The sequence below is a fragment of the Chrysochloris asiatica genome, unplaced genomic scaffold, assembly GCF_000296735.1.
Source record: "Chrysochloris asiatica unplaced genomic scaffold, ChrAsi1.0 scaffold00282, whole genome shotgun sequence".
Lineage (NCBI taxonomy): Eukaryota > Metazoa > Chordata > Mammalia > Afrosoricida > Chrysochloridae > Chrysochloris > Chrysochloris asiatica.
The window spans coordinates 608,306-632,773 of NW_006408800.1; the positions used below are offsets into that span (position 1 = coordinate 608,306).

The 24,468-nt window shown below is 46.0% G+C and overlaps 1 protein-coding gene across 2 annotated transcripts in view; it reads right to left on the minus strand.

The window, feature by feature from the left end:
* Positions 1-8,251: 8,251 nt before the first annotated feature.
* PCSK6 (proprotein convertase subtilisin/kexin type 6) overlaps positions 8,252-24,468 on the minus strand; it is a 358,296-nt gene continuing 342,079 nt past the window's right edge. For both annotated transcript variants that reach the window (XM_006874527.1, XM_006874526.1), the window contains 4 exons: positions 17,649-17,752; positions 12,927-13,056; positions 9,825-9,937; positions 8,252-8,349 (listed from right to left, as the gene is read on the minus strand). In XM_006874527.1, the coding sequence (XP_006874589.1) occupies positions 8,252-8,349; positions 9,825-9,937; positions 12,927-13,056; positions 17,649-17,752 (445 nt within the window). The remainder of the gene's footprint in view (positions 8,350-9,824; positions 9,938-12,926; positions 13,057-17,648; positions 17,753-24,468) is intronic.

Genomic DNA, 24,468 nt, shown 5'->3' on the forward strand with positions numbered 1-24,468 from the left:
CTGGTGGTGTTTTGCTGTTGTATGCTCCCTTTCTTCCTTTGGAGGATTCTTTCTCTCCATATATTACACAAAAAGAGTCAGCAACTGCTGCCATATAGCCAAGCTACAATCACACTCTATAAAACACCAAAACCCAGGCAAGAACCAATACCAACTGCCATATACCAGGGAAACGGACAACACCTGTGAACGTTACTCTGAGTTAAGCAATAAGAAGAGTGAAAACAGAAGTCCACATCGTCATCACATCTTCCTGGAAACAATCATAAAGCATAAAATAATTCCCCAAACCACCTACCTATGGTGTTTCTGTTATCACAGCACTAGATAACTGAGACAGAGGGGAAATGGGAAGCTGCTGCTTACGGGGTCCTGAGTTCCTGTTAAGGGAGATGAAAATGGATTATGGATTATGGTGATAGTTGCATAGTACGTCGAATATAATAAATGTCACTGAATTGTATGTGTGAAAGTGTTGACAGGGATCATTGTGAATTGTTATGTATGAAAGTGTTGATGGGGATCATTGTGAATTGTATGTACGAAAGTGTTGACGGGGATCATTGCTGTTGAGTCGGTTAGACTCATAGCAATTCTGTATAGGGTTTCTGAGTAGTGACTGGTGAGTTTGAACTGCCAACCTTGTGGTTCAAATTGACCTGAGTGATGATGGTTGATCTGAGCAAAGTGAAGTCTTTGACATCAATCTGTTTTCCATATATGGATATTGTTTATTGATCAATTGGTGTCGATTTTTGTTTTCTTTACATCAAGGTACAAGCCATACTGAAGGCTGTGTTCTTTTATCATCCTCAGTAAATATTGTAAGTCCTTTTTGCTTTCAGCAAGCAAGATTGTATCATCTGCATATCGCAGGTTGTTAATGAGTCTTTCTCCAATCCTGATGCCATGTTTTTCTCCATATAATCCAGCTTCTCGGATTATTTGCTCAGCATACAGATTGAATAAATGTGGTGAGATGATACAAAGCTGGGGGGTCTTCCTCGTTTTATCTGACCCTCCACCTTACCAAACATGATATCCCTCTCCAGCAACTGGTCCCTCCTGACAATATGTCCAAGTATGAGAGATGAAATTTGGCCATCATGGCTTCCAAGGAGCACTCTGGCTGCACATCTTCCAACAGAGATCTGTTGGTTCTTTTGTCAGCCCATCGCACTTTCAATAGTCTTCTCCAACGCTATAATTTAAATGTACCAATTCTTCTACAGTCTTCCTTATTCACCATCCAGCTTTCACATGCATATGAGGTGATTGAAAATACCATGGCTTGGGACAGGCTCACCTTAATCCTCAAGCTGACATCTTTCCTCTTCAATCCTGAGCATCTTTGACTCTCCTTGGCAGCACGACTGTTCATTACATATTTATTAATAAAAACATTTGCTATTGCTAACCTCAAGTATACCCCACCATTCTCACAATCATACAAACCTGCTTCAATGCAATAATACTGCCCAGGGCTAAACTGTTCCATCTTCCAGTCCTTAAAGTGGTGCACAGAAAGGTAGAAGAAGAGAAGGAGCAACAAGAATCTGACAGAGTCAATCAGCAGAAGGAAGGAGAGGTCTGCAGGGCCCAGATCTCAGCAAGGTGGGGCTTGCATTTCTATTAGCTAGTATACAAAGCCCAAACCTCTCAATTTTTCATTCCGTCTTCATTCTCCACCGAAGTTCCCATCTAAAAGTCCATTGTTACGTGCTATAGAGTCAGTTTCCAAGGAGCAGCTGATGGGTTTGAGTCACCAAACTTGCAGTTAGCAGTCCAGTGCCTATCCTCCTTCACCACACCAGGAGTTCCTAGGTGTGATGTAAATGATAAACACATTTGGCTGTTAACTGAAAGGTGGAAGGTTCAAGTCTATCCAGAGGTGACTTGGAAGCAAAACCTGGTGATTTACTTCTGAAAAGCCAGGCACTGGAAGCCTCGTGGAGCTCAGTTCTACTCTTCGACACATATGGGGTCACCAGGACTCAGAATCTTCTTGATAATAAACGCAAGGTCAGTGGTTCAAAACCACCAGCTGTTCTGAGGGAGAAAGATGAAGCTGTCTGCTCCCATCAAGGTTTGCTACAAGTCAAAATTGACTGGCTGGCTATGGGTTGAGTTTGGGTTTTGGTTGTTCAGTCAGGTTCTAATCTGGTAAAACTGTCTGAGTAGGAGGTTTTTCAGGATGTTAGAGATTCCATAAATAATCCCACGAGGGCTAAAACAGAAAATGTGTTGAAGTTGCTACAGCTTCAATTCTATTCAACATTGAAAACGGAGGACAGTGTGAGAGGACTGGGGTGGGGTTTGAGGGTGGGAGTAGGTAGGGTGTACACTTGGGTTGACCAGAGGCCCTGTGGGCCATAGATTTTAATTTTATTTCTCTCCTCTATATTGCACAAAAGGAGCTCTGGTAGAGTAGTGGTTACGAATTGGGCTGTGAACCGCAAGGTCAGAAGTTCGAAACTGCCAGCTGTTCCATGGGAGAAAGATGAGGCTTTCTGCTCCCGTGAAGATTTACAGTCTTGGAAACCCCGTACAGGGTTGCTATGAGATGGAACCAACTCCACGGCACATAACAACAACAAAATATTCCACAAGGAGTCCTGGTGTGGTGCTACAGGATAATGTGCTGAACCTCAAGGTCAGTTTGAACCATGAGGTCAGTTTGAACTGCAAGATCGGTGGCTCACACCCACGCTCCTCAGAGCAGCTATGGGTTGCTATGGGTTGGAACCAACTTGATGGTACTTAACAACAGATTCCACATCATCTCTTGATCTCTTTCCCTTCTTTCTTCTTTCCTTGTTGCCTCTGAGAAAGTATGTTCTCCTTCTTTCTACAGCTAATTCTTCCACCAAAGCTCTGAAATCACCATCTCCTGCCTCCCTGAGAACAGTAGTTCTCAATAGTGCCTTTCTGCAATAGTTCTGTCTGCTGTGTTTTTTTCCATCAGCTAGTGATTCCTAAGTGTAGTTTTCCCAACCCCAAACCAGAGCTTTCTATCTTGCTGTCTTCATTTACATTCATTGGTTCCTTTGTCTCGGGGTTGATCTGTGTACATCTCCACCAGCCACCCTACCATCTTGCTCCAGAAAGGTTGGACAGGGAAAAAGAAAGAAAGAAAGAAAGAAAGACATCTTACTGCATTGAGTTGTGGAGTAAATACAATGCAGGCCATAAATGTCCTTATATTCACTATGCTGTTGTTATTAGCTGCTGTGGAGTTGGCAACCAACTCAAGGCTACCCTATGTACACTGCAGACCACTGTCCAGTTGTGTGCTATTCCCATTATCAGTTTCTGATTGAACCACTGTGATACATACAATTAAAAATTGGCTGAGTTTCAGAAGTAGATTTCCAGACCTTTCTTCCTAGTCTGTCTGTCTTAGTCTGGAAATTCTGCTCAAGTCTGTTCAGCATCATAGCAACATGGAAGCCTCCACTGAGACGGGGACATAGCCCAACCTGAGATATATTGGCTGAGAATTAAATGGAGGTCTCCTGCCTGGAAGGCAAGAAGTTTACCCCCTCCCCCCAGTTTCATCTGTCTCCATATTCATTGTTGTTGTTCTAGTCAAATGGAGTCGGTTCCGACCCATAGCCACCCTATATAGGGTTTCTGAGAAGTGGCTGGTGAGCTTGAACTATTGACCTTGCTGTTCAAACTGGCATTGCAATCCAGCACATGAACTCACAGCACCACACCAGGACTTATATTCACTGTAAGTGTTTGCAAATTGGACTCCAGGTTTTCTAATGGGCAATCTAGAAAGCAAGACATGATCAGTCAGACTTCTACAATGTTCATAAGGTAAGCACAAACCGTTGGTTTAGGGAAAGCCCTCACGTTGCCAGTACTGAGACCAGAAATATTTGCTTATTGGTTTTATGGAGTGGACTTAGTAGACTGAATGTATTCATCCCAATCTCCTGCAGTGGAAATTGCAGCTGTCTTGCAAACAAAAACAGGAGGAGGATGTCTTTTTGAACATTTGGTTTCGGTGAGGAAAAAGTAACAGGAGCACTGAAAAACAACCCAAATTAATATCTCATTTATTTTCTTACTGCATCTGTGGTGAAAGGATTTTTTTGAAAATTCCCTATCAACCACCCTAAATCTATCTCCATTTTCTAAAAAGGAAAAGCAGAATAATGAAAATTAAGTATGACTTTTGGACATCCACCAAGTCTCAGGATCCATTTTTGAATATAGCCCTGATGCGAACCTGATTAGAAGGCGTAGTGGTTTCTTGCCATTTGGTCTCGCCCAAGTTGTCAGCTCCAGGCCACAGAGCCCAGAAGATTCAAAAGTACGTGATTTCTTACTTTTGCTACAAGTTCCAGTAGCTATAAGCCTTCAAACCTTTTAAATATTCCTATCTATGTGGTTCTGAGTTTTAGAGCTCTGCCCTGAATCTGTTTTCCTGGTATTCTGTGGTATTGCTGATGGCGAACCTCACTGCGCCTCCACCCTAGCTGCCATCAAGCCCCACCTCCCTCGTGTTTTCTTAAAGCTCTTTTGATGCCCTGTTAAATATTAAGTATAAATGACTGGTCATTTGTGCCAGGTGCAAAACCTTTCCAAGAATAAATAAAAATGGTCATTCATACCAGGTACAAACCTCGACTAAACGATACGAACATTTCAAAGTGCTCCTACTAAACTTTTAAACCAGCAACAGAAAAGATCCCCACTTTATAAAATCCTCTCTTCAATTAAGGACATCGTAAGGCCCACTGGCCCACAAGATTGGCAGTTCTAACCCACCAGCCACTCTGGGGGAGAAAAGTGAGTCTATGTGCTCCTGTGAAGATTTGGTTTCAGAAACCCTATTTGCTGTGAAGCTGAACTGACTTGATGACAGTGGTTTTTTGTTTGTTTGTTTGTTTTATAGAAGACCCAATTACTGTATTTTTCTTACTAGAAATATTCTGGTAGCATTAGGTTGTTAATCACAAAGTCAGCTGTTCGAATCCACCAGCTGCTCCTCAGTAGAAAGATGAGGCTTTCTGCTTCCCTAAAGATTTGCAGCCTCTGAGACCCTATACAGGGTCACTATGAACTGGAACCCACCCCACCACCATACTTTGCTCAGTAAACCTTGTTAACTCTAAGTGACTCATTAATCTGTTTTCATTTAACATTCCTTCTCATAATAAGGAGCCTGGATGGCACAGTGGTTAAAGTGCTCAGCTAAATGAAAGGAGGGTGGTTTGAACCCATCAGATGCTCTGCAGGAGAAACACGTGGCTGTCTGCTTCTGAAAATAAAGCCTCGGTCACTCTTTGGGACAGTTCTACTCTGTCCTACGTCACTGAGTCATAATTGGCTTGATGGCAATGGACTTAGGTGTTTTGCTTTCTCGTTATATATGGGTCTTTTCTAAAAACCATAGTTCTCCCCAGCCCTTTGAAGCGTTACAAGGTACAAAGTCAATACTGGTGTGTGGGGATCATTGTGAAGGGCCAGAGAATTTGGGGCCAAGGTCAGGACAATATCATTATCTGGAAGTAAAATTGAAAACAAATGCATTTGGTAAGCTGTAAGAGTGACCAACCCTCCTACAGAGAGCCAGTTCCCTCCCTGCCAAAGCCCTGGGATCCACGTGTGGCCCGAGGCAAGTCACTTCAGCTCTCTGGGCCTCAGTGTCCTTGTCCATGAAATGACATGGTAGAAGAGGTGGTCCATGATTCTATCACTTAGCACAAAACTCAGAAACATAATGTGTCTCCAACTGAGTCCCAAAGATCTTAACATTGGGCCATCCACAAGCAGGTATTTTGTGTGATCAGTCCTTGTAACAAGGGGCTGCTTAGTAATTCTGATGCTGTGAAGAGCTTCTCCATGCTGCGGTCCATGAGTTAGTCATGGGACTGGTCTCACCAAGTCAGGCAGACTGGACTTGCCACAGCTGGCAGGACATATCCTTCCTGAGGCTGCCTAGTTGGTTTCTTGTGAGTTGGTGCCTTTGGTACATAAAAAGGAAAGTTTCTGATTCAGTTTCTAATTTGTTATACTATAAGTTCTTAGAGGACAAAGAGCTTGTATTTAAAAATGCCTATGCTCCAGGGACAAAACCAGTGCCTTACACAAGAGGTACTGAACAAATTGGGGTTTTAATTCAAGGTCAGTCTTCTGTATGAGGTAGAAACCTAAGCCTTGGCTACAGCATCCCAAACCATTGGCATTCCCAGCTCTGGCCATGTGGTCAGCAGAAAGCTCCATGCAGCTGGGTCAGGACTCTGGTTATCTGCCTGGCATTAATGCTTACTAACAGTCCAGTCTCCTGCTGTTCCAATAGTTTCCAGCTGACACTTGATGCTGGCTCCAGGGCTCCTGAGGCTCAGGCGCACCCTTCCCTGAAATTCTAAGCCAAACCTGGATTCCCAACACAATGCCTGCACCCACTTTCTCCCCAAGTCAGGTCTGCTTGATGAATTTCCTGTATTTGCTCCCCAGAGGGGCCATGGGACAAGTCCCTCACAGTAGGCAACCTGGAGGGGCACGGGTTTCCATCACTGTGTAATGCTGAGAACTTTAATTAAACATTGGGAGCCGTTAAGGGCAGAGCCCTGAGTCAGTATGGCCAAAGTCCCTCTTGACCAATGGAAACCAGTTGCCAATGCATCAATTCTGACTCATGGAGATGCCATGTGTGTCAGAACAGAACTCTGCCTGGTTTTCAATGGCTAAGTCTTTAGAAGATTGCCAGGCTTTTCTTCTGAGGTACCTCTTGGTGGGTTTGAACTACCAACCTTTGGGTCATAAGCACCCCACCATTCCTGTGGAATGAAGGAAGTTGTCCCTGTTCCTGAGGTTTATGTAGCTTCTGTGGCCTGAAGAATGTCTTTTTGCCTAGAGATATCCTGGGGTTGGAAATGTGGGATTTTCCCTCCTTTGTTAAATCAATATTTGCTTAAGCTCAAAGACCTTATGAATAATGACATCAAACAGACCCCGAAACCGCAAATAAACAACGCTACATTTTACACATTGATCACCGTAATTAAACCAAGTTTAATCTTTGTGCCTTGGAAAGAACACAGGCTCCCTCGTCCATGAGATGTCAACGTCTTTATTAATTTAGTGTTAGCATTGCATTTGCTCTGTTGCTTTCTTTTTTGGAGTTGTTGATTTCAGGAACAAGAGTTTGGTTCTCTCCAACTCAAAGGCGACCAGGCGAGTGCATTTTTGTCAGAAAAGGGGAGCAGGAAAAGGTGGAGGAAATTTAAGGCAAACATTATTCCTGTAGTTAAGGGAACTCATCAAGCAGATCTGTGCATTTCAATGAAAGTACATGAAGTATTTGTCAAAATAATTAACATTGGAAAATGACAATATGTAGCTTATAAAATGTCTACAAAGGTTTGGCAGAAATAAACTCCTCTGTGCTGCACAGGCTCACGGCACACAGACACAGAAACATCCACCTTAAGAACAGGTCTCCACAAAGCAGAGGCCAAGTGGATTTTAAAAGCAATTCCATAAGATGGGCAGAGACCAGTGAATGGGGCTGGGCTTGTTCTTGGCTCAGCCCAGAGGAGCCGTGTGGTCCTGTGGGGGTCCCTTGGGCCAGCCGGAGATGGCTCTGCTTCAGGACCTGCGGTGGTGGGTCAGGCCCACAAGCCTCCCAGAGACACAGAAGGAGTGACAGAATTCTGCAGGGAGCTTGGCTCATGAGGAGAGCGCTGCCAGGAAAGGAAGCATCTTCCAGTCTCCATTTTGGATGATTTCTTCCTAAGCCAGTGCTGCCATTTTGGAAGTGGCTGACTCTGGGAATAGGTCACCCCATCCCCAGTAGTCATACAGTTTATGCCCCAAATCAGCAAAGCAGGTGAGTGGCCAGATGGTCCTGGGAGATCTACGACAGTGCTGCCCAGAAGCCCAGCAAGGTGATGGGTATGCCAACCCCCTCTCCTTTCTGCTTTGGTCTTTAAGATTCCATAAACTTATTATGGTCTCAGATGCTGCTCTGAAGCTGGAGCTGTCGAGGCCAGAATTCATTTTGTTTTCATTTTGAGTTTGCTAGAAGAGTGCAGGCATCAAGCAGAGATTGAAAGAGAAGCCCTCGGTGAAAGGCCACCATCACCCTGGCTCTGAGAGCACAAAGCATCAGCTGCAGGCCCTGGCCTGAGAAGGTAATGCTGCCAAATGCATGGTGCCCACCCTGCTCACCTGGCACAGGCTCTGTCCATAGCTCCAGTGGAGGCAGCTGGGCGAGAGGGGCCAGTGCCTTCTACCCAGCCAGGAGGCACGTCCGGCAGCAGAACTGAATGAAGAGCTTCCGCTCACAGAGCCGGTTCGACTTCACCATCTCACAGAATGTCTCATCGGCTGGTGATCCCCAGCAGGAAAGAAAAAGGAGGGATTAGTCACACCTGACAGAGTTTGTGGGTGGCAAAACTGATGAAGAACTTTACCACACACCTAAAGCTGTTGTCACAGTTTAAACCCACCCAGAGGGGCCTCGCTCTTGTGGTCTGTTTCTGAAAGGTCATGACCCTGAGAACACGATGGAGCGGTTCTACCATGATCTGACATCGACTTGACATCGACTTGATGGTAACTAAGAACACCACCCTCTGAGGCCTGTGGAGACTATTGTATTCATTCTACATTTGCTGGGAACTGGTGAGATGCCAGGACAACACAGGATGAGGTGGCACAGCCTGGCAGTCTTCACAGACCCTTCTGTGACAGGTGGCAGGTGGGCGTGCAGGGGCTCACCCCAACTCAGAGGGACAGCAGGGGGTCTTGAGCATCTTCACAGACCCTTCCTGGGTGATTGTGGTACAGGCCTGAGTGGGAGAGACACAGGCTGGGGGGACCTGGCCATCCCTTGGGCCGAGGCAGCAGTGGAGTAAGGACAGCTGTCCGGGAAGGTGATGGAGTTGGAGAAGCATGGAGAAAGATGGATGTGAGCACACCTGGTCATTCATGGACCCTGGCAGGCCCTGCTGCAGCAACCTCACCCTTGGACTGAATGTGTAACCCGAACAGGCGACTTCCTAAAGAGATCTGTCTTTCTGGCCTTGGAAGGGACACAATTCTATCAACTACCCAAATCTCCAGACAGCGTGGCATGGAGTCACTTCCCTGTGGTTGGTGAGGCCTCCCTGGGCCAGCTCTCTGCACTCCTGGCTACCTGGGCATTGCTGCCCCAGAGCTGCCCCTCCCTGTGACATGGCCAGCCACTGCAGCCTATTTCCTGCCACAGCACATCCTGCAACGGCTCCCAACAGCCTCTAGACAAGGGTCCCTGCCAACATGTCCTCCCGCCTGGAACCCCCCTCTGTTTTAAATCCATTTGTGAGGGTCCCTCAGCTACCTGGAGACCTGGTGAACCTGGGCCCTGCCTCTGGTCGCAGGCTAGGTGCGGGTCTTCCCTGTGGAGGGCTCCTGTGTGCCTGATGAGATTCCTGCTGCTGAACCTGCCAACTGACAGTCCACCAACTCACAGGCTCCCCGTGCTGGGCACAGGCCTCACTGTGGGGCTCTTTTCTCTAGGTCTCCTGGCTTTGATCGCCAAGTAAGGTCTCTCCTATGAAGTCATCATAGTCAGGCTGCTAGGGCCTATGGCATGAGAGAGGGAATGGTACAAGAACAAAATCATCCTTAATAGTCCCCCAGCAAACCAACCAGCAGTAGCTGGGTTGGTGGCCTGATGCCTCAGATCAATTTGAGAGGCTTTTAGGAAGGTAGGAGAGAGGGCTGTATTGTCCAGACTGACTGGAGAAGTCCCGAGGTAGACTGCCATTCCTCTGACCACAGGCCAGCTCCGGAGGGGTAACCCTGCCCAGCATGCTCACCATTGCTGCATGTGTGGTTGGTGATACACGACGTCCCCAGCTGTGTGAAGCCTGGCTTACACTTGCTGCAATGCCTGCTGGAACCTTCACAGTTCAGACAGTTCTCGTCACACCTGCAGGAAGACACAGGGGCCTGCTGGAGCCCTGCTCCCTCCCTGCACACCCCAGCCTCCTAGCTGACCTCACACATTCAGGCCATTTGACAGGAGCAGAGACTGCCTGGAAGGAGGCGGGGTTCAGACCTCCTCTCCAACCCCACCCCCAGGTCTGACCCCACCCACCCCACGGAACCTGGTGCAGCCCCATCAGACTTCCTCCCGGGGACGCCTGCTTCACCCCTGTGACTTGGGGCATGGCCAGACATGGCCCCAAGTGTCTGATGACCCTGAGCTGCACTGGTGACTGAGCTTCTGTTCACACCATGCCTGCCTCATCCATGGGTCAGTGTCCTCTCAACGCCTCTTCCTCTGACAGTCCTGGCCAAGCCTGGCCCAGAGAGAGCCATGGGCCATTTCTGATGCACAGTCAACTTGAGCCAAGGGAAGAGGTGGCATCCTTTGGCCCCTGGGCTACACCTGACCCATCATTTGTTTTTATAAATAAAGTTTTATAGAGCACAGTCAATTCACTTATTGATACAACATCCATGGCAGAGATATGGAGATCCAATGAAGACTACTTGGCCCACAGAGTCTCTGGCACTTTACCAGAAAAGGCTTGCTGGTAAAGGCTTGCTGGGCTTGTTCCCCACTTTGGTCCCATGTGTGACCTGCACAGCACTGTCTCTGAGTCTAGCACCTGGTGACCAGGTCTTCACAGTGCTTGGAACTGTGTCCACTGCTCCCAGAGCCAGGGACAGGTCCTAGAGGCAATCTGAAAGGATGCAGGAGAGCATGCAAGCCCTGGCTGTCTGCAGTTGTCTGCAGGGCACAGATGCCACCTTCCTGGAGGTGAGGCCTATAGTGGCAATGCCAAAAACAAAGCTCCAGGGACTGACTGCCTGGGAGGCACGCTGCCAGCATCTCTTAAAGACCACATTTGTGAGCAAGACTGGGCTATTTACACTTGTAGCCAAGGGTGCTTCAAACACGGCTAACCAGTATGCCGAGTGGGCTGTGTAGTAAGTAGTACCAGTCAGACACAGCTGGTATCACCTTCTTCAAACCCTCTTGTCACCAGGCACTTGGAATCTCCCTTCCTGCCCCAACAGGACTAGAGGAATATTCGCTTCCTTCTGCCATGTATTAAGCCACACATACTTGGCTTAATAACACACCCACTGTAGCCCCTAATTCCAGAGGCTCAGCTGTTCCCTACTCAGGTCTCACAAGCTGTTGAGAGGCAGGGAAAGTAGGAGGCTCAGGAGAGGAATCCAGACTCATGCTGCTCTCGGAGAAGGTGATGCTCCTCCCCGTGCTACCTCTACTGCGATACCATGGATATTCCTTAACTTAGAACTGAGGAAACTCAGGATTGCATGTCAGCACTGGTGTCTTTTTCCCTATCCCTAGAGCTAGGCTGGGTCCTGGCCTGGGTTTGCCACCTCCAGCCCTCACCTGGCCACTTGTTTGCTGGGAGTTGCCCGCCTGACAGTAGGAGATACTCAGTGCCAATGGACGCTTTGGAGCTGGGGCTGCTATGCTCTCTCAAAGCTGGTGCTGCCAGGCTGGTACGAGCCCTGAAGACAGAGTCCAGGTCAACCCAAGCCTGTGCCCTTTGGGAGGAATCTACACTGAGGGGTCTTCAGAGCCAGGGGGACATTCTTGAAGAGGGACACTTTCTGAAGAGTTGTAGTTCATTTCCTCCATGGCTCTGTGTAGGGGAAGCCCAAGACATGACATGGCATCCCAGCACTGAACTCTGGTGGATGTGAGGGCCTGGACAGGCAGGTCTGCCCCTGCCTCCCAATGCCCTGGGTGTCTGGCTGCCATACTTACTGGACACCCAGCATTCTCTCATCTGGGCACGTGACACATGAATGTGATCATCACTGTTTAACCAAGTTCCCTCTGGGCTACTGTACTTGACTTAAATTACCCACAAAGTATCTGGGTAAAATGAAAGGGCTGCTTCAGAGAACCATGCAGAGGGCTCGGAACAAGACTCATCAGGACTGGGTGGAGGCCACAAGCTTCCAACCTCAGACCCAATCAGAGGGGCTGCCCTTTCACAGGTACCTGACTTCCCCCTCCAGGGTCCCTACTCTGTGAAGTCACCCAAGTGTAAGGACTAGGGAGCCTCTTATTAGCTCACTGTAGGACTGTTTTTTGTTTGAGGGGACTAGAGCAGTGCTCCAAACATGGGCATCACAGCTGTGAGATCTGCTAATATGAGTCCCCCGCTTGTGAGCTGGGCCAAGGGCCTGCTCGCTCCAGCCCGCTCCGCCATGAACTCCGAGGGCACCTTCTCTCCGAGTCTGTTTCAGAGAGAAGGTCCTCTCAGAGTCCATCCTCATCAGCATTCTCGCAGCCACCACACTCCTCTTTGCTGCTCTGGACCCTGGGTTCATTACGTAAGGCAACCTTCGACAACACCAGAGCACGTGTTTTTCTTTCTTTAACTGTCATATCCAGTAACAAGAATCCAGTAACAACACTGCCCAGTCCAAAACCTCCCAATAAGCATGGCTATGGAGACACATGGACAAACAACACTGGAGTGTGGCAGGGCTAAGTGTATGCTCACCTGCTGGACAGGAAATGGCTTTAGAATGAGGAAATTGTCAAGCAAGACCTTACTCTTTTCTCTAAAGTAGCTAAGTAGAACCATTATGAAACCATCAAAAACACAACTATCAGCTAAGTGAATACATCCCTAAGGTGGCACAGGGGGGGTTCTCCTGTTGAGTTGGCCTCTGGAGGTAAGCAGTCCTTCAGTATTCTTCTCTTGCCCCAACTCCAGGACCTGGCACACAGTAGGTACTCAACAATGTTCATTAAATGAACAAAGGAATAAAAGTCACCAACTCACAAGTGACCTTGGTCAGATCACCAACTGAAGGTGTCTCCCACCCTCCCTGCCCAGGGGAGACACTGCTCCTTGGGTGGACACCAAGACTGCCTGGCCCCATCGTCTCTGCTGAGCCCTGAGACCATGCCATACCTTCGACACACTTTGTGGGGCAGGCCTGGCATCTGCTCTGGGTAGAAGCCCTCACCACAGGCCGGGACACACTTCCAGTCGTGGAAGTGGAAGGCTTTTGCACAGTGAATGCATTCTTCTCTGCCAGGCCCTGTGGGTGCATGAAAAGAAGTGAGGTCAGGGACTGCCCACTGGTCACTTCACCCCAGACCTGCTGAGGTGCCTGGGGAGCTGAGCAGATGCCCAAAGCCTCCACGAGCCCCATGTTCACATGATGCCTTGGGGGTGATTGTCACTGTTCCCATGTCACAGATGGGGAGATGGGAAGGACCATACCCTGGGGGGCACGAGGCCACCTTAACACATGTTCACGTTGCCCGTGCCACACTGATTGCAAACATTACTTCTCCCAAGATGATTCTGATTCCCACTGGCCCTACAGGACAGGAGAAGCGTCCCAAAGGGTTCCCATTTCCCAGGCTGTCAGTGTTAACAGAAGGAGACTGACACATCTTTCAAACGTGGCTGGGAGGAAATGTAAAACTGCATCTGCCACCTGCAGCTTATTCCCACTGGATGGAGAATTGTGTAAGGCTGTGTGGGGAAAGGGAGAAGAGAGATGTTTGGAAACAAGGCTGATAAGGTGTTTTGGTGTGAAGAATCAGGGCATCTGTAACAACACAGAAGAAATGACTAATAGTTCAGGGCAAGAGTTTGAACCAAGAGACAAAAGCTCTGAACAAAGTCTCTAGAGTTATAAAAGAAAAAGTTTCATTAGTCAAGTTTCAGAGGAGAACTAATTATCCAGTGTCAGAAACTGTACTAGAAAAGAAACGACACTGTCCATCCATCTGTCCATCTATCCCTTGGTGCAAGTCCGTGCTGAGCACCCACTCTGGCAAATGTCCATGAGGAGCACTTGTATGGATGTCAGAGGGAGTGGCAGGTGGCTACCGGGTGACAGCAGAGGATTGAAACTGGAGAAGAAGCACGTACTCTTGAGACACTGTGGTAACCCTCATCCCTGGGTAAAGATGTTTTCCCTCTTTGATTTGGCTGTGTTCTTAGACTGAGGCTCAACAGTGAATGCAGTGGTATTTGTCCTGTTTTTCTGCTAGATCCAGGGGTGTCCAGTGGCTGGTTACACATCTGAAAACCAAAGCTTTCTGCCTCCAAGGGAATGTGGAGCTCCTCTCTTCAGGAAAAGTGATGCTGAGAAGGGCAGGTCAGGAGCCCCAAGGGTGGGTGTCAGGCTGCTTGCCTGTCTGCAGCGTGTCTGGGCTGCTGCTCACTGGCCCTAGGCTCCTCGGGTCAGGGGCCTTGCTTTCCTCCTTCAGCATGCTGAAGAGCTGCCCTCACGGGCAAGGGCTGGTTGCTGTCTTCCTAGATGAAAGTTAATCTTTTCTCAGGGTACCCTTTCTTATCCCCATCCCATCATTGACTTCCCGGGGGGCATCTGGAGGTCAAATGCCACCAGTGTTGGGCATTCAGCTGGGCTCACTAAGGAGGCCTGCATCTTGCCTGTCTTTTGTCGAATGTCCCAGGGGTTCTAGTGGTGGGAAAGTGCACTCATTCTTGTTTGGTTTTTGTTTGATCCCTGATTTGTGAAACTTAAGAACTGATTGATTAACCACACATTTTCAAAACAAACTATTTTCACAATTAATAAATGCTACAAGCTTTATAATTTGGTCGAAGTCTCTTAATGATTCCATGAAATCACATGTCATTATAGACTTTGGATACAGTAATCACACCTGTGGACAGAGTACCAGCACAGTGGGCCACTCAATCTGCAGGTAAACAATGAAGCAAAACTGTGGAGCCCCTTGCTCAAAGAGTAGGAAAGGTGTGCAGGTACTAAATGGTTTTCTTTCTCCCATAGTCTCCCTCTTGACCTAGCCCGGGGCTCCTTCTCAATGCTCATTGTTATAATGATAGCAGTGATGTCATTAGTGCCAGCTGATAGGAAAGTGCAGACCCTCACGGATGCATGATTTGGTTGTGCGTGCACCCCTGAGACTCAGCACTTGTTTCCTGTGTGTGTGATCCATGGCCTGGCCCAGGTGAATCCAGTCAGGAACCTCCCTCTCCCAGGCTGGATGGGCGACTGCCCAAGGGTTCTACCTATTTGGATGGGGGATGCTTTGTGCCACTACCAGCCTGAAACGGGGATGGCCACCACCACACACAGCCCACTGGGCTGCTGTTCAGAGAACAGGGAAGGGAGCCCCACTGGGAGTAGACATGCATACTCTGCGATTTCACTGCACTCCACTCACAAAGCACAGATGAAACCCCAATGTGGGCTCTCCATGGACATGAAGACACAGGCCGGAGGGCTTTCCCATGATTGCTCAGGTTAGATGGGGGTAGCTGAGTGCTCTGTGGTACATAGCCCCTCTGGGGCTAAGTGCCCTCTCCTACACAGTGGGGTTGCAAACAGTGTGGGGACTCTTGGGGAGGGCTCCACCTGTGCCAGTCCCATGCCTGGCAGGAGGCAGCAGGTTCCCTTAGGACACATCAGTCCCTGTGTCCCTAGCTTCCCTGTGGGTGGGTGCTCTGCAGCAAGGTGAAGCTGGGAGGGCGTTACTGCCCTGACACCTGGCACCCTTCTGTGGAGTCCTTTTCAGGAGGAAGACCACAGGCAGTCAGGAGGACAAGCTGAGCAGAGCCCCGCCACTCCTGACACCATGTCCTACAGCAGAACCTGGGTGGTGGCAGGTCTGTCACATGCAGGATTTAGTGTCAAAATCAGAGACAGCAGGCAGGAGAGCGCGTGTCTGAGGCCTGGGATCCTGGAATATTTCTGAGCCTACAAACTCATCTTGTACTTCAACTTCCTTGTGCAATTAATTAACTCTGCAGAATGGAGCCTAACCCTAGCAATGGTTTCTCCATGGTTGTTGTTGTTAAGTGCCACCGAGTTAGTTCCGACACAAAGCTATCTGACTTCATATGCTACTCTGCATTCCAAGTGTACCTGGGGGACACTATGAGGAAGTCTATAGGAAAGCATTCTATAGGTGAAATTGCTTATTGGTGTCTTTTTCTCTTAGAATAACGAGTTCAAAATAAGCCAAAACAGGTAAAAAGAACTAAAGATATGTGTTTTAAAAATGAAGGTTTTTAAGTCAGTCACAAAAGGACAAACACTGTATGATCTCACTTATATGAAATAACACATATTGTTGCTGTTATATGCCACCAAGTCAGTTCCAACTCATAGTGACCCAGTATAGGGTTTCCTAAGAGCAGCCCGGGGTTTGAATTGCCGACCTCACAGTCTGCAGTTCAGGGTTGGGGAAAGGAGGGAAAATGGAGAACTTTGCTTAAAAGGCTGTTGAGTGTTATGTTAATAGTGGTGAAATCATTCGTAAACAGAGTCCTGGTGTGGTGCTGCAAGATTTGCACTGAACGGCTAACTACAAGTTGGCAGTTCAAACCCACCCTTGGAAACCCTATACAGGGTTGCTATGATTTGGAACTGACTCGATGGCACTAACAACAAGAAGAATGGTTGTACAACTTGAAAAATGTAATCAATGCACCAAACTCCAAGTTGAGTTGCTAAATGGAATGTCAGCAGTTCAAATCCTCCCGCTGCTCCTCAGTAGAAAGATGAGGCTTTCTGTTCCCATAAAGATTTACAGCCTCAGAAACCCTATACAGGGTAATTGTGAGTCGGAATCAACTCCACAGCACACAACCATCACCAGCAAGCCATGTAGAAATTGTTGAACTGGTTTGTTTTGCTGTGGATATTTTCACCACAATAATAAAAAGGAAAAAAACAAAAAACAAAATGAAGGCTTCACTCCCCCACCCCTCCCCAGCCAGTGTGAGTTTCTGCATCTTTGCAATGAGAGCACAGTCAGGACAGTCTGCAGGCAGAAACCCCATTGCTTGGAGGTCTAATGCTCGGAAGCCCGGCATGCCTGTATAAAGAGGATGCGTTGGCTTTCACGGGGCAATAAACGTGGAAAGCCGTGGCGTCCCGGGACTGCCTCGGTTTCAGGATGATCAGCTGTTGCCCACGTGTGACAGGGTTTTCTGGAAACTTGACCGGGCCAGGATTCTCAGTGGTTTGGCAGCTGAGATGTAGCTATCTTCCATAATTTGATCTCATAGGATAAACCAACAAGAGGATTAAGTATGGGATGTTATTGTTGTTGTCAAGTGCCATGAAGTCAGTTCTGTATAGGATTTCTGAGGAGTGGGTTTGAACCACTGACCTTCTGGTTAATTGCTCAGTGCTTATCCTGTATTTCCACACCAGGACCCCATTAATCCCACTACCACCCTGATCTGATTTACAGGAGATTCCCAAGGGTTTGGCATGTAGCATATTATCTTACAGGAGAGATAAGGAGACAGCCAAGGAGAGAAAGTGGGACCCTACTACCACCAAGACAATGAGCCAGGAGTGAAATGTGTTCTTTGGACCTGGGGACCCCACACTGGGAAGATCCTAGATCCAGAGGATGGCTGATGCCAAAGACTACTGACCCTACAGATGCTAAAAGGAGACAAGGACCTTTTCCCTGAGAGCAGACAAAGAGAAAGCCTTCCCTAAAAGCGGACACCCTGAATCTGGACTTTGAGCTCCCCTGAACTGTGAGAGAATCAATTTCCAGTTGCTCAAGGCCTCCACTGGTGGTGTTTCTGTTATAGTGGAATTAGAGAACCAGGGCACTACTCTCTGGCATAGAGGTCAAGGGCCCTGGCAGGCAGCGGACTCACCAACACAGGTCTGGCAGGTGGGGTGGCACTCCCTGCATTGGGTCAGCTCCGAGTCAAAGTAAGTGCCTGGCTCACAGTCTGGAATGCAGCTGCCCCGCAAAAGGCTGTTGGAAAGAAAACATGGCAGGTTTTCACATCTGCCCCAAAGCAGGAGGTGAGTTACTTATGGGTGTCCCCAAATGCCTTTCATGAGACAATATGAAAGTTCCTGAAGCACAGTCATTTGTGTCACTTAAGAGCTAGTGAAAGTATAAAAACTACCGCAGTCAGCTGGTGGCCTGCTGCCATAGCATGTGAGGTCTGGGGACCTGAGTTACCACCACCAAGCAGTCCTCGTCCGTGTGTTCTCTCCTGGTTTGTGATGATTTCTTTTCACTGACATTTCTTACATTAAAGTCATAACCCTGAGACATGAGCACATCTAGGTGACCAGTGCGATGGATATGTTCATATGACCATTTCTCTAGCCTCAGAGGCTCTGTGGTTTGTCAGACACTAGGATGGCTGCTGTTCTGTAACAGAACTTAAAAGAAACATAACATCTTCTATAATCTCATTTGCTGTGATTAATCAGTTGAAAGAGCAATTTCCATGGGGGTGTGGTCTACCTCCAGTATGGAAATCGATACCCTGGGAAAGTCTGTTCTGACTCTTGTTCTTGACCCTGTACACTTTATGCTGCCTGACCTCTGGTTCCTGGGATACAATCCAATGACATCGCTAGTGTTGGTGCCACTAGTGCAGTAAATCACGGTGTCACCCCCCACCCTTCTTGGACCGTCTCCTGAGTTACACCATACAAAATCCTTCTTAATGTTTACTATCAATTTCAGTCTAAATATAATAGTTCTTAGATTATAAGAATACTAAAAACAAAATCCACCACCCATTTGTCAGTTTGTCATATTGTGGTGGCTTGTGTATTACTGCGATGCTGGAAGCAATGCTACAGATATTTTAAATACCAGCACGTCACCCATGCTGGACAGGTTTCAGCTGAGCTTCCAAACTAACACAGACTAGGAAGAAGGAGAGGCAGACTACTTTTGAATGTTAGGCACGGAAAACTTTATGAATAACGGCAGAACACTGTCAGGTATGGTACCAGAGAATGAAAGCATTATGAATAGCAACAGAACATTAGCCCCTCAGGTGGGAAGGCACACAAAATACAACTGAGGAAGACCTGCCTCTTCAAAGAAGCAGCATTGATCATGATGACACGAATGCAGTAAAACATTCAGAACCTTCATTGGCAGATGGGGCCCAACTCAAAAAGAGGAGAAACAGTTACAAACATCCATTAATAATTGGAATACAGAATGTATAAAGTATGAATCTAGGAAAATTGGAAGTTGTCAAAAATGAAATGAACACAAAAAGATCAATATCTTAGGCAGTAGTGAGCTGAAATCGTCAAAAAGAATGTTTCAGGATGCTGATGTACAATGCTGTTTGTGATAGGCTACATAGCCGCTCCGTGGGAGAAAGATGAGGCGTTCTGCTCAGAAACCTTGTACAGGGTCGCTATGGGTCGGAACCGACTCAACGGCACTTAACAACAACAACAATAAACCTACAAGGAAGACTATGATTATTCAAATTTATGTACCAACCACAAAGCCTGTGATGATGAAATTGAAGAATTCTACCAATATTTTCAGTCTGATAGTCATCAAACATGTAATCAAGATGCACTGATAATTACTGGTGATTGAAGATTGGAAATCAAGAGGTAGGACCAATAGTTGGAAAATATGGCCTTGGTGACAGAAATGATTCTGGAGACCATATGATTAATTTTTGTAAGACCACTGACTTGTTCATCTTTTAAAACAACCTAAAAGATAACTATATGGTCAGGACAAAGGGAATTCTCTGTCAGGATGAGGGGTTCTTGGTCAGGATGAGAGAGCTCTTGGTCAGAATGAATGGACACACCAGATGGAATACACAGCAGTCAAACTGACTACATCTGTGAGAAAAGACGGTAGAAAAGTTTACAATCATCAGTCAAAACAAGGCCAGGGCAGAATGTGGAACAGACTATCAATTGCTCATCTTCAAATTCAGGCTGAAGCTGAAGAAAATTAAAACAAGTCCACAAGAGCCAAAATATGATCGTAAGAGTCAGTTCTGTCTCATAACAAGCCTGTATAGGGTTTCCAAGGCTGTAAATCTTTACAGGAACAGAAAGCCTCACCTTTCTCCCATGGAACAGCTGGTATTTTCGAACTGCTGACCTTGAGGTTAGCAGCCTGATATCTCACCTGAATTCAAAGATCATCTCAAGTAGAGTTTTAATGCATTAGACACTAATAACCAAAGACCAGAAGAGTTGTGGGATGACATCAGGAACATCATATATGAAGAAAGTCAAAGGTCATTACAAAGACAGGCAAGAAAGACCAAAATGGATGTCAGAGAACCAACAACAGCTGACAATAATCAAAGATTGGCATACATGGCAATCCAGATACACAAGGATCCAGAGTAAATCAAAACTATGACTGAGGGAGTGGCTGCTGGCCCAGGCGGGCGAGCACACATGAGCACTAGGCTCTGAGACTGCTCCGCTTCCAGGAAGAACTCCGTGAAGGTGCTGGCTCGGCCCCTCTGACCGCCTTAAGACCACCCAGAACAGCGTGCACAAGAGACAAATACTTGAACACCGCCTTGGACCTCTTGGGAGGTGAAGATGGGCTCTATCAATATAAGTGCAGTGAAGGATCTAAGCCTCATCCAAGTTATAGATATAAACCCTCCCCACCGAATGGATGTGGCTCCCCACTGTTCGGTGTTTATCTTAACATCTGCATCCCTTCCCTGATGCAGTACTGCAACCAACACGACAGGCACTACAAGACCTATGGCAAAGGCAAGAATGACTATGATGAGGAATTTCAGTATTGCCTCTCCAAGATCTGTCAAGGTATACAGAAAACACTTGGACTAGCTCAGCATGTTCAGGGCTGCAAACCATACCTGGACAACCAAAAAGCCGTGTGTTGGTGTTGCTATGAAGAAAAAACCCATCTTTAAAGATGCTGGCAATAGCATGGATGGAAGAGGATGGAGGAATAGATATAACTTTTGACAAAGAACTAATGTTTTTACAACATAAATCTGCCTTACTTTATAGATGGAGTATTTTCAGACCTTACAAGACTTTATATTTTGACATTATAACCTTAAACTAAATACACACACACACACACACACAAAAGTGGGGGTGAGTGGGTGGGCGGGTCGGAGCAAGGATATGCCCACTCTCTCATTCCCTCTTAGGTATCTTCTGGAATGCCTCCATGTGCCAAATTGTCTTCATGTGTCCCGGAGAGAGGTGTGTGCTAAGGGAGAATTGTTTAAAAGAAAGGGTCTGCAGCTCAGTTTTTGCAACCAGATTTACAAAAATTTTTTAAAAGTTGATCAAAATTAAAAGTTGATTATAACAAAACAAACAAACAAAAAACACACACACAAAAAGAACTCAGCACAGGAAAACATGTGAACAAAAAAACCAGCAGCACCACCAAAAACACAGCAAAATGACTGCAATCAATTTGTATGTATTGATAATTATGCTAAATGTAAGTGGATTAAATGCATCAGCCAAGAGACAGAGAATAGCAGAATGGATAAGAAAATAGGATCCCTCAGTATGCTGTCTACAAGAGACACACCTTAAACACAAAGACAGACATAGATTAAAAATTAAGTGGAAAACAGGTATCTAGTTAATGGCAATCAAAAGCAAGCAAGAGTGGCAGCATCAATTTATGATAAAACAGACTTTAAGGCCAAAGCCAGCATAAGAGACAAAGAAGGATATTATCTCATGATTTAAAGGTTCAATTGAAGAAGAGGACATAACCATAATACCTATGCTCTTGATGAAAGAGCCTTAATATACATAAATCAAACTCCAATAGAACTGAAGAAAGAGATAGACAACTTTCTAACAATTGTAGAAGATTTTCATACAAAATCGATGTCAGAACAGACTCAGATTTGCTTTCCAGAATAAAGAGATGCTAAAAGCAAATGGAAGAAACCAGAAAGTCAAAGAGCTGAATAAAAAAATTTCAAAGGGCAACTTGAGAAGCCAAAATTATATATTATAATGAATTGTACAAAGACCTGGAGTTAGAAAACCAAAAGGGAGGAGCATGCTCAGCATTTCTCAAGCTGAAAGAACAATAACAACAACCAAAACACCTTCAAGCCTTGACTTACAATATTTAAAGATTTTATGGGCAAAATGGTGTGGCGCTGCAGGATAATGCACAGGATTGCAAGGTTGGTTTGAATTGCAAGGTCGGCAGTTCAAATCCACTAGCCGCTCCTTGGAAACCCTATCCAGAATCGCTATTAGTTGGTACTTAACAACACAACATGGGCAAAACATTGAATGATATATAAAACATCAAAAGAAGATGGAAGAGTCACTGTACCAAAAAGAAATTGTCAATGTTCAACCATTTCAAGAGGTAATACATGATCAAGAGCCAATGGTACTGAAGGATGAAGTTCAAGGTGCACTGAAGGCATTGGAAAAAAACCAAGGCTCCAGGAATTGATGGGATACAAACTGAAATCTTTCAACAAACTGATGCAGCACTGGAGGTGCTCACTTGTCTATGCCAAGAAATTTGGAAGACACTTATCTGGCCAACTGACGAAGAGATCTGTATTTGCGCCCATTCCAAAGAAAGGTGACCCAAGAAAAGGTGGAATACAGTGGACAATATCATTAGTATCATATTGCTGAAGATCATTGAGAATCAGCAGCAACACTACATCAACAGTGAATTGCCAGAAATCCAAGCCATGTTTAGAAAAGGGTAACCATTGCTGATGTTAGATGGATCTAGACTGATAGCAAAGGATACGAGAAAGATGTTATGTGTGCTTTATGGAATACGCAAAGGCTTTGGACTGTGTGGATCATGACAACCTATGGATAACATTGCAAAGCATGGGTATTTCAGAACACTTAATTGTGCTCATTAGGAACTTGTACATAGACCAAGGGTCTATCATTCAAACAGAGTAAGAGGACACCGAGTGGTTTAAAATCAGGAAAGGTGTGTGGCAGGGGCATGTCCTTTCACATACTTATTCAATTTTTATGCTTAGCAAATATTTTGAGAAGCTGGATTATAATAAGAAAAACATGACCATCAGCCTGCAATATGTACATGATACAACTTTGTTGCTGGAAGCAAAGCGGACTTAAAATACTGATGAAGATCAAAGACTACAACCTTCAGTATGGGGTGCACTTCAATATAAAAACAAAAATCCTCAACACTGGACCAATAAATAACATCAAGATAAATGGAGAAAAGATTGAAGTTTTCAAACACTTCATTTTGCTTGGATCAACCATCAACACTCATGTAAACAGCAGTCAAGAAATTAAATGACAAATCAGCTGCACAAGACCTATTTAAAGTGTTCAAGAGCAAAGATTACCAGTTTGAGGACTAAGGTGTGTCTGATCCAAGCTATGAAATTTCCAGTAACCTCATATGCATGAGAAAGTTGGACAGTGAATAAGGACTACCTTAGAAGAAGTGATGCATTTGGGTTATGGTGTTGGAAAGGAATATTAAAAGTACCATGGACTGCCAGAAGAACAAACAAATCTGTGTTGGAAGAAGTATGGCCAGAATACCCATTAGAAAGCCAGAATTGCAAGACTTCATCTCTCAGATTTCAGACATGATGCTAGGAGGACCCAGTCCCTGGAGAAGGATATCATGCTCAGTAAAGTGGAGGGTCAGAGAAAAAGAGGAAAAGCCCAAACGAAATGGATTGGCACAGTGACAGCAACGACATGCTCAAGTATAACAACAATTGTAAGAATGGTGCAGGACCAAGCAGTGTTTTGTTCTGTGAGTTAGAGTTGACTCAATGACAACTAACAACACAACAAAATTGTTTTATAAACTCTCTTTACAACATTATTAGTTACCACAGTATTGGTAACTGTGCAAAAGCCTTTTGTGATTTTTCTCCTTCTATTCCTTTAATTACTATTTCATTCTTTAAAAAATGACTGATGTTGTTGTTGATACTAATTGCCACCATATTGCAGTTAGCACACCAAAACATTGGACAAGATCAGTCACTATAAAAAGATTGGCAGAAAAAAAAAAAACCAGCAGTGGGTGTGTATAGTCCATGCAAATGAAACCACTTAATTCAAAGCATCATTATACATGGGTAATAATGACTAGTGCACACTGTCATTACATGCTGTCCAGTCAGTATCGACTCATATTGACCTCAAGTATAACAGAATGAAACACTGCCTGGTCCTGCATCAACCTTACACTCATCCTTACGCTTGAGCTCACTGCTGTTGCCCCTATACCAATTCATCTCTTTGGGGGTCTTCCTCTTTTTCACTGACCCACCACTTTACTAAGCATGATGTCCTTCTCTAGGGACTGTTGTTGTTATGTGCTGTGCAGTCGGTTCCGACTCATAGGGACCCTGTATAGGGTTTCCAAGGCTGTAAATCTTTATGGGAGCAGAAAGCCTCATCTTTCCCCTGCGGAACAGCTGGTAGTTTCAAACTACTGACTGTGAGATTAGCAGCCTGATTTCATAACCACTATGCTACCAGAGCTCCTTTCTCTAGGGACTAGTCCTTTCTAATGGCGCACACTTGTTGTTATTGTTAGGTGCCATCGAGTTGGTACCAACCCATAGTAACCTTATGCACAGCAAAACGAAACACTGCCCGATCCTGGGCCAACCTCACTACTGTTGCCACACTTGAGTCCATCGATGCTGCCACTTGGCCAAT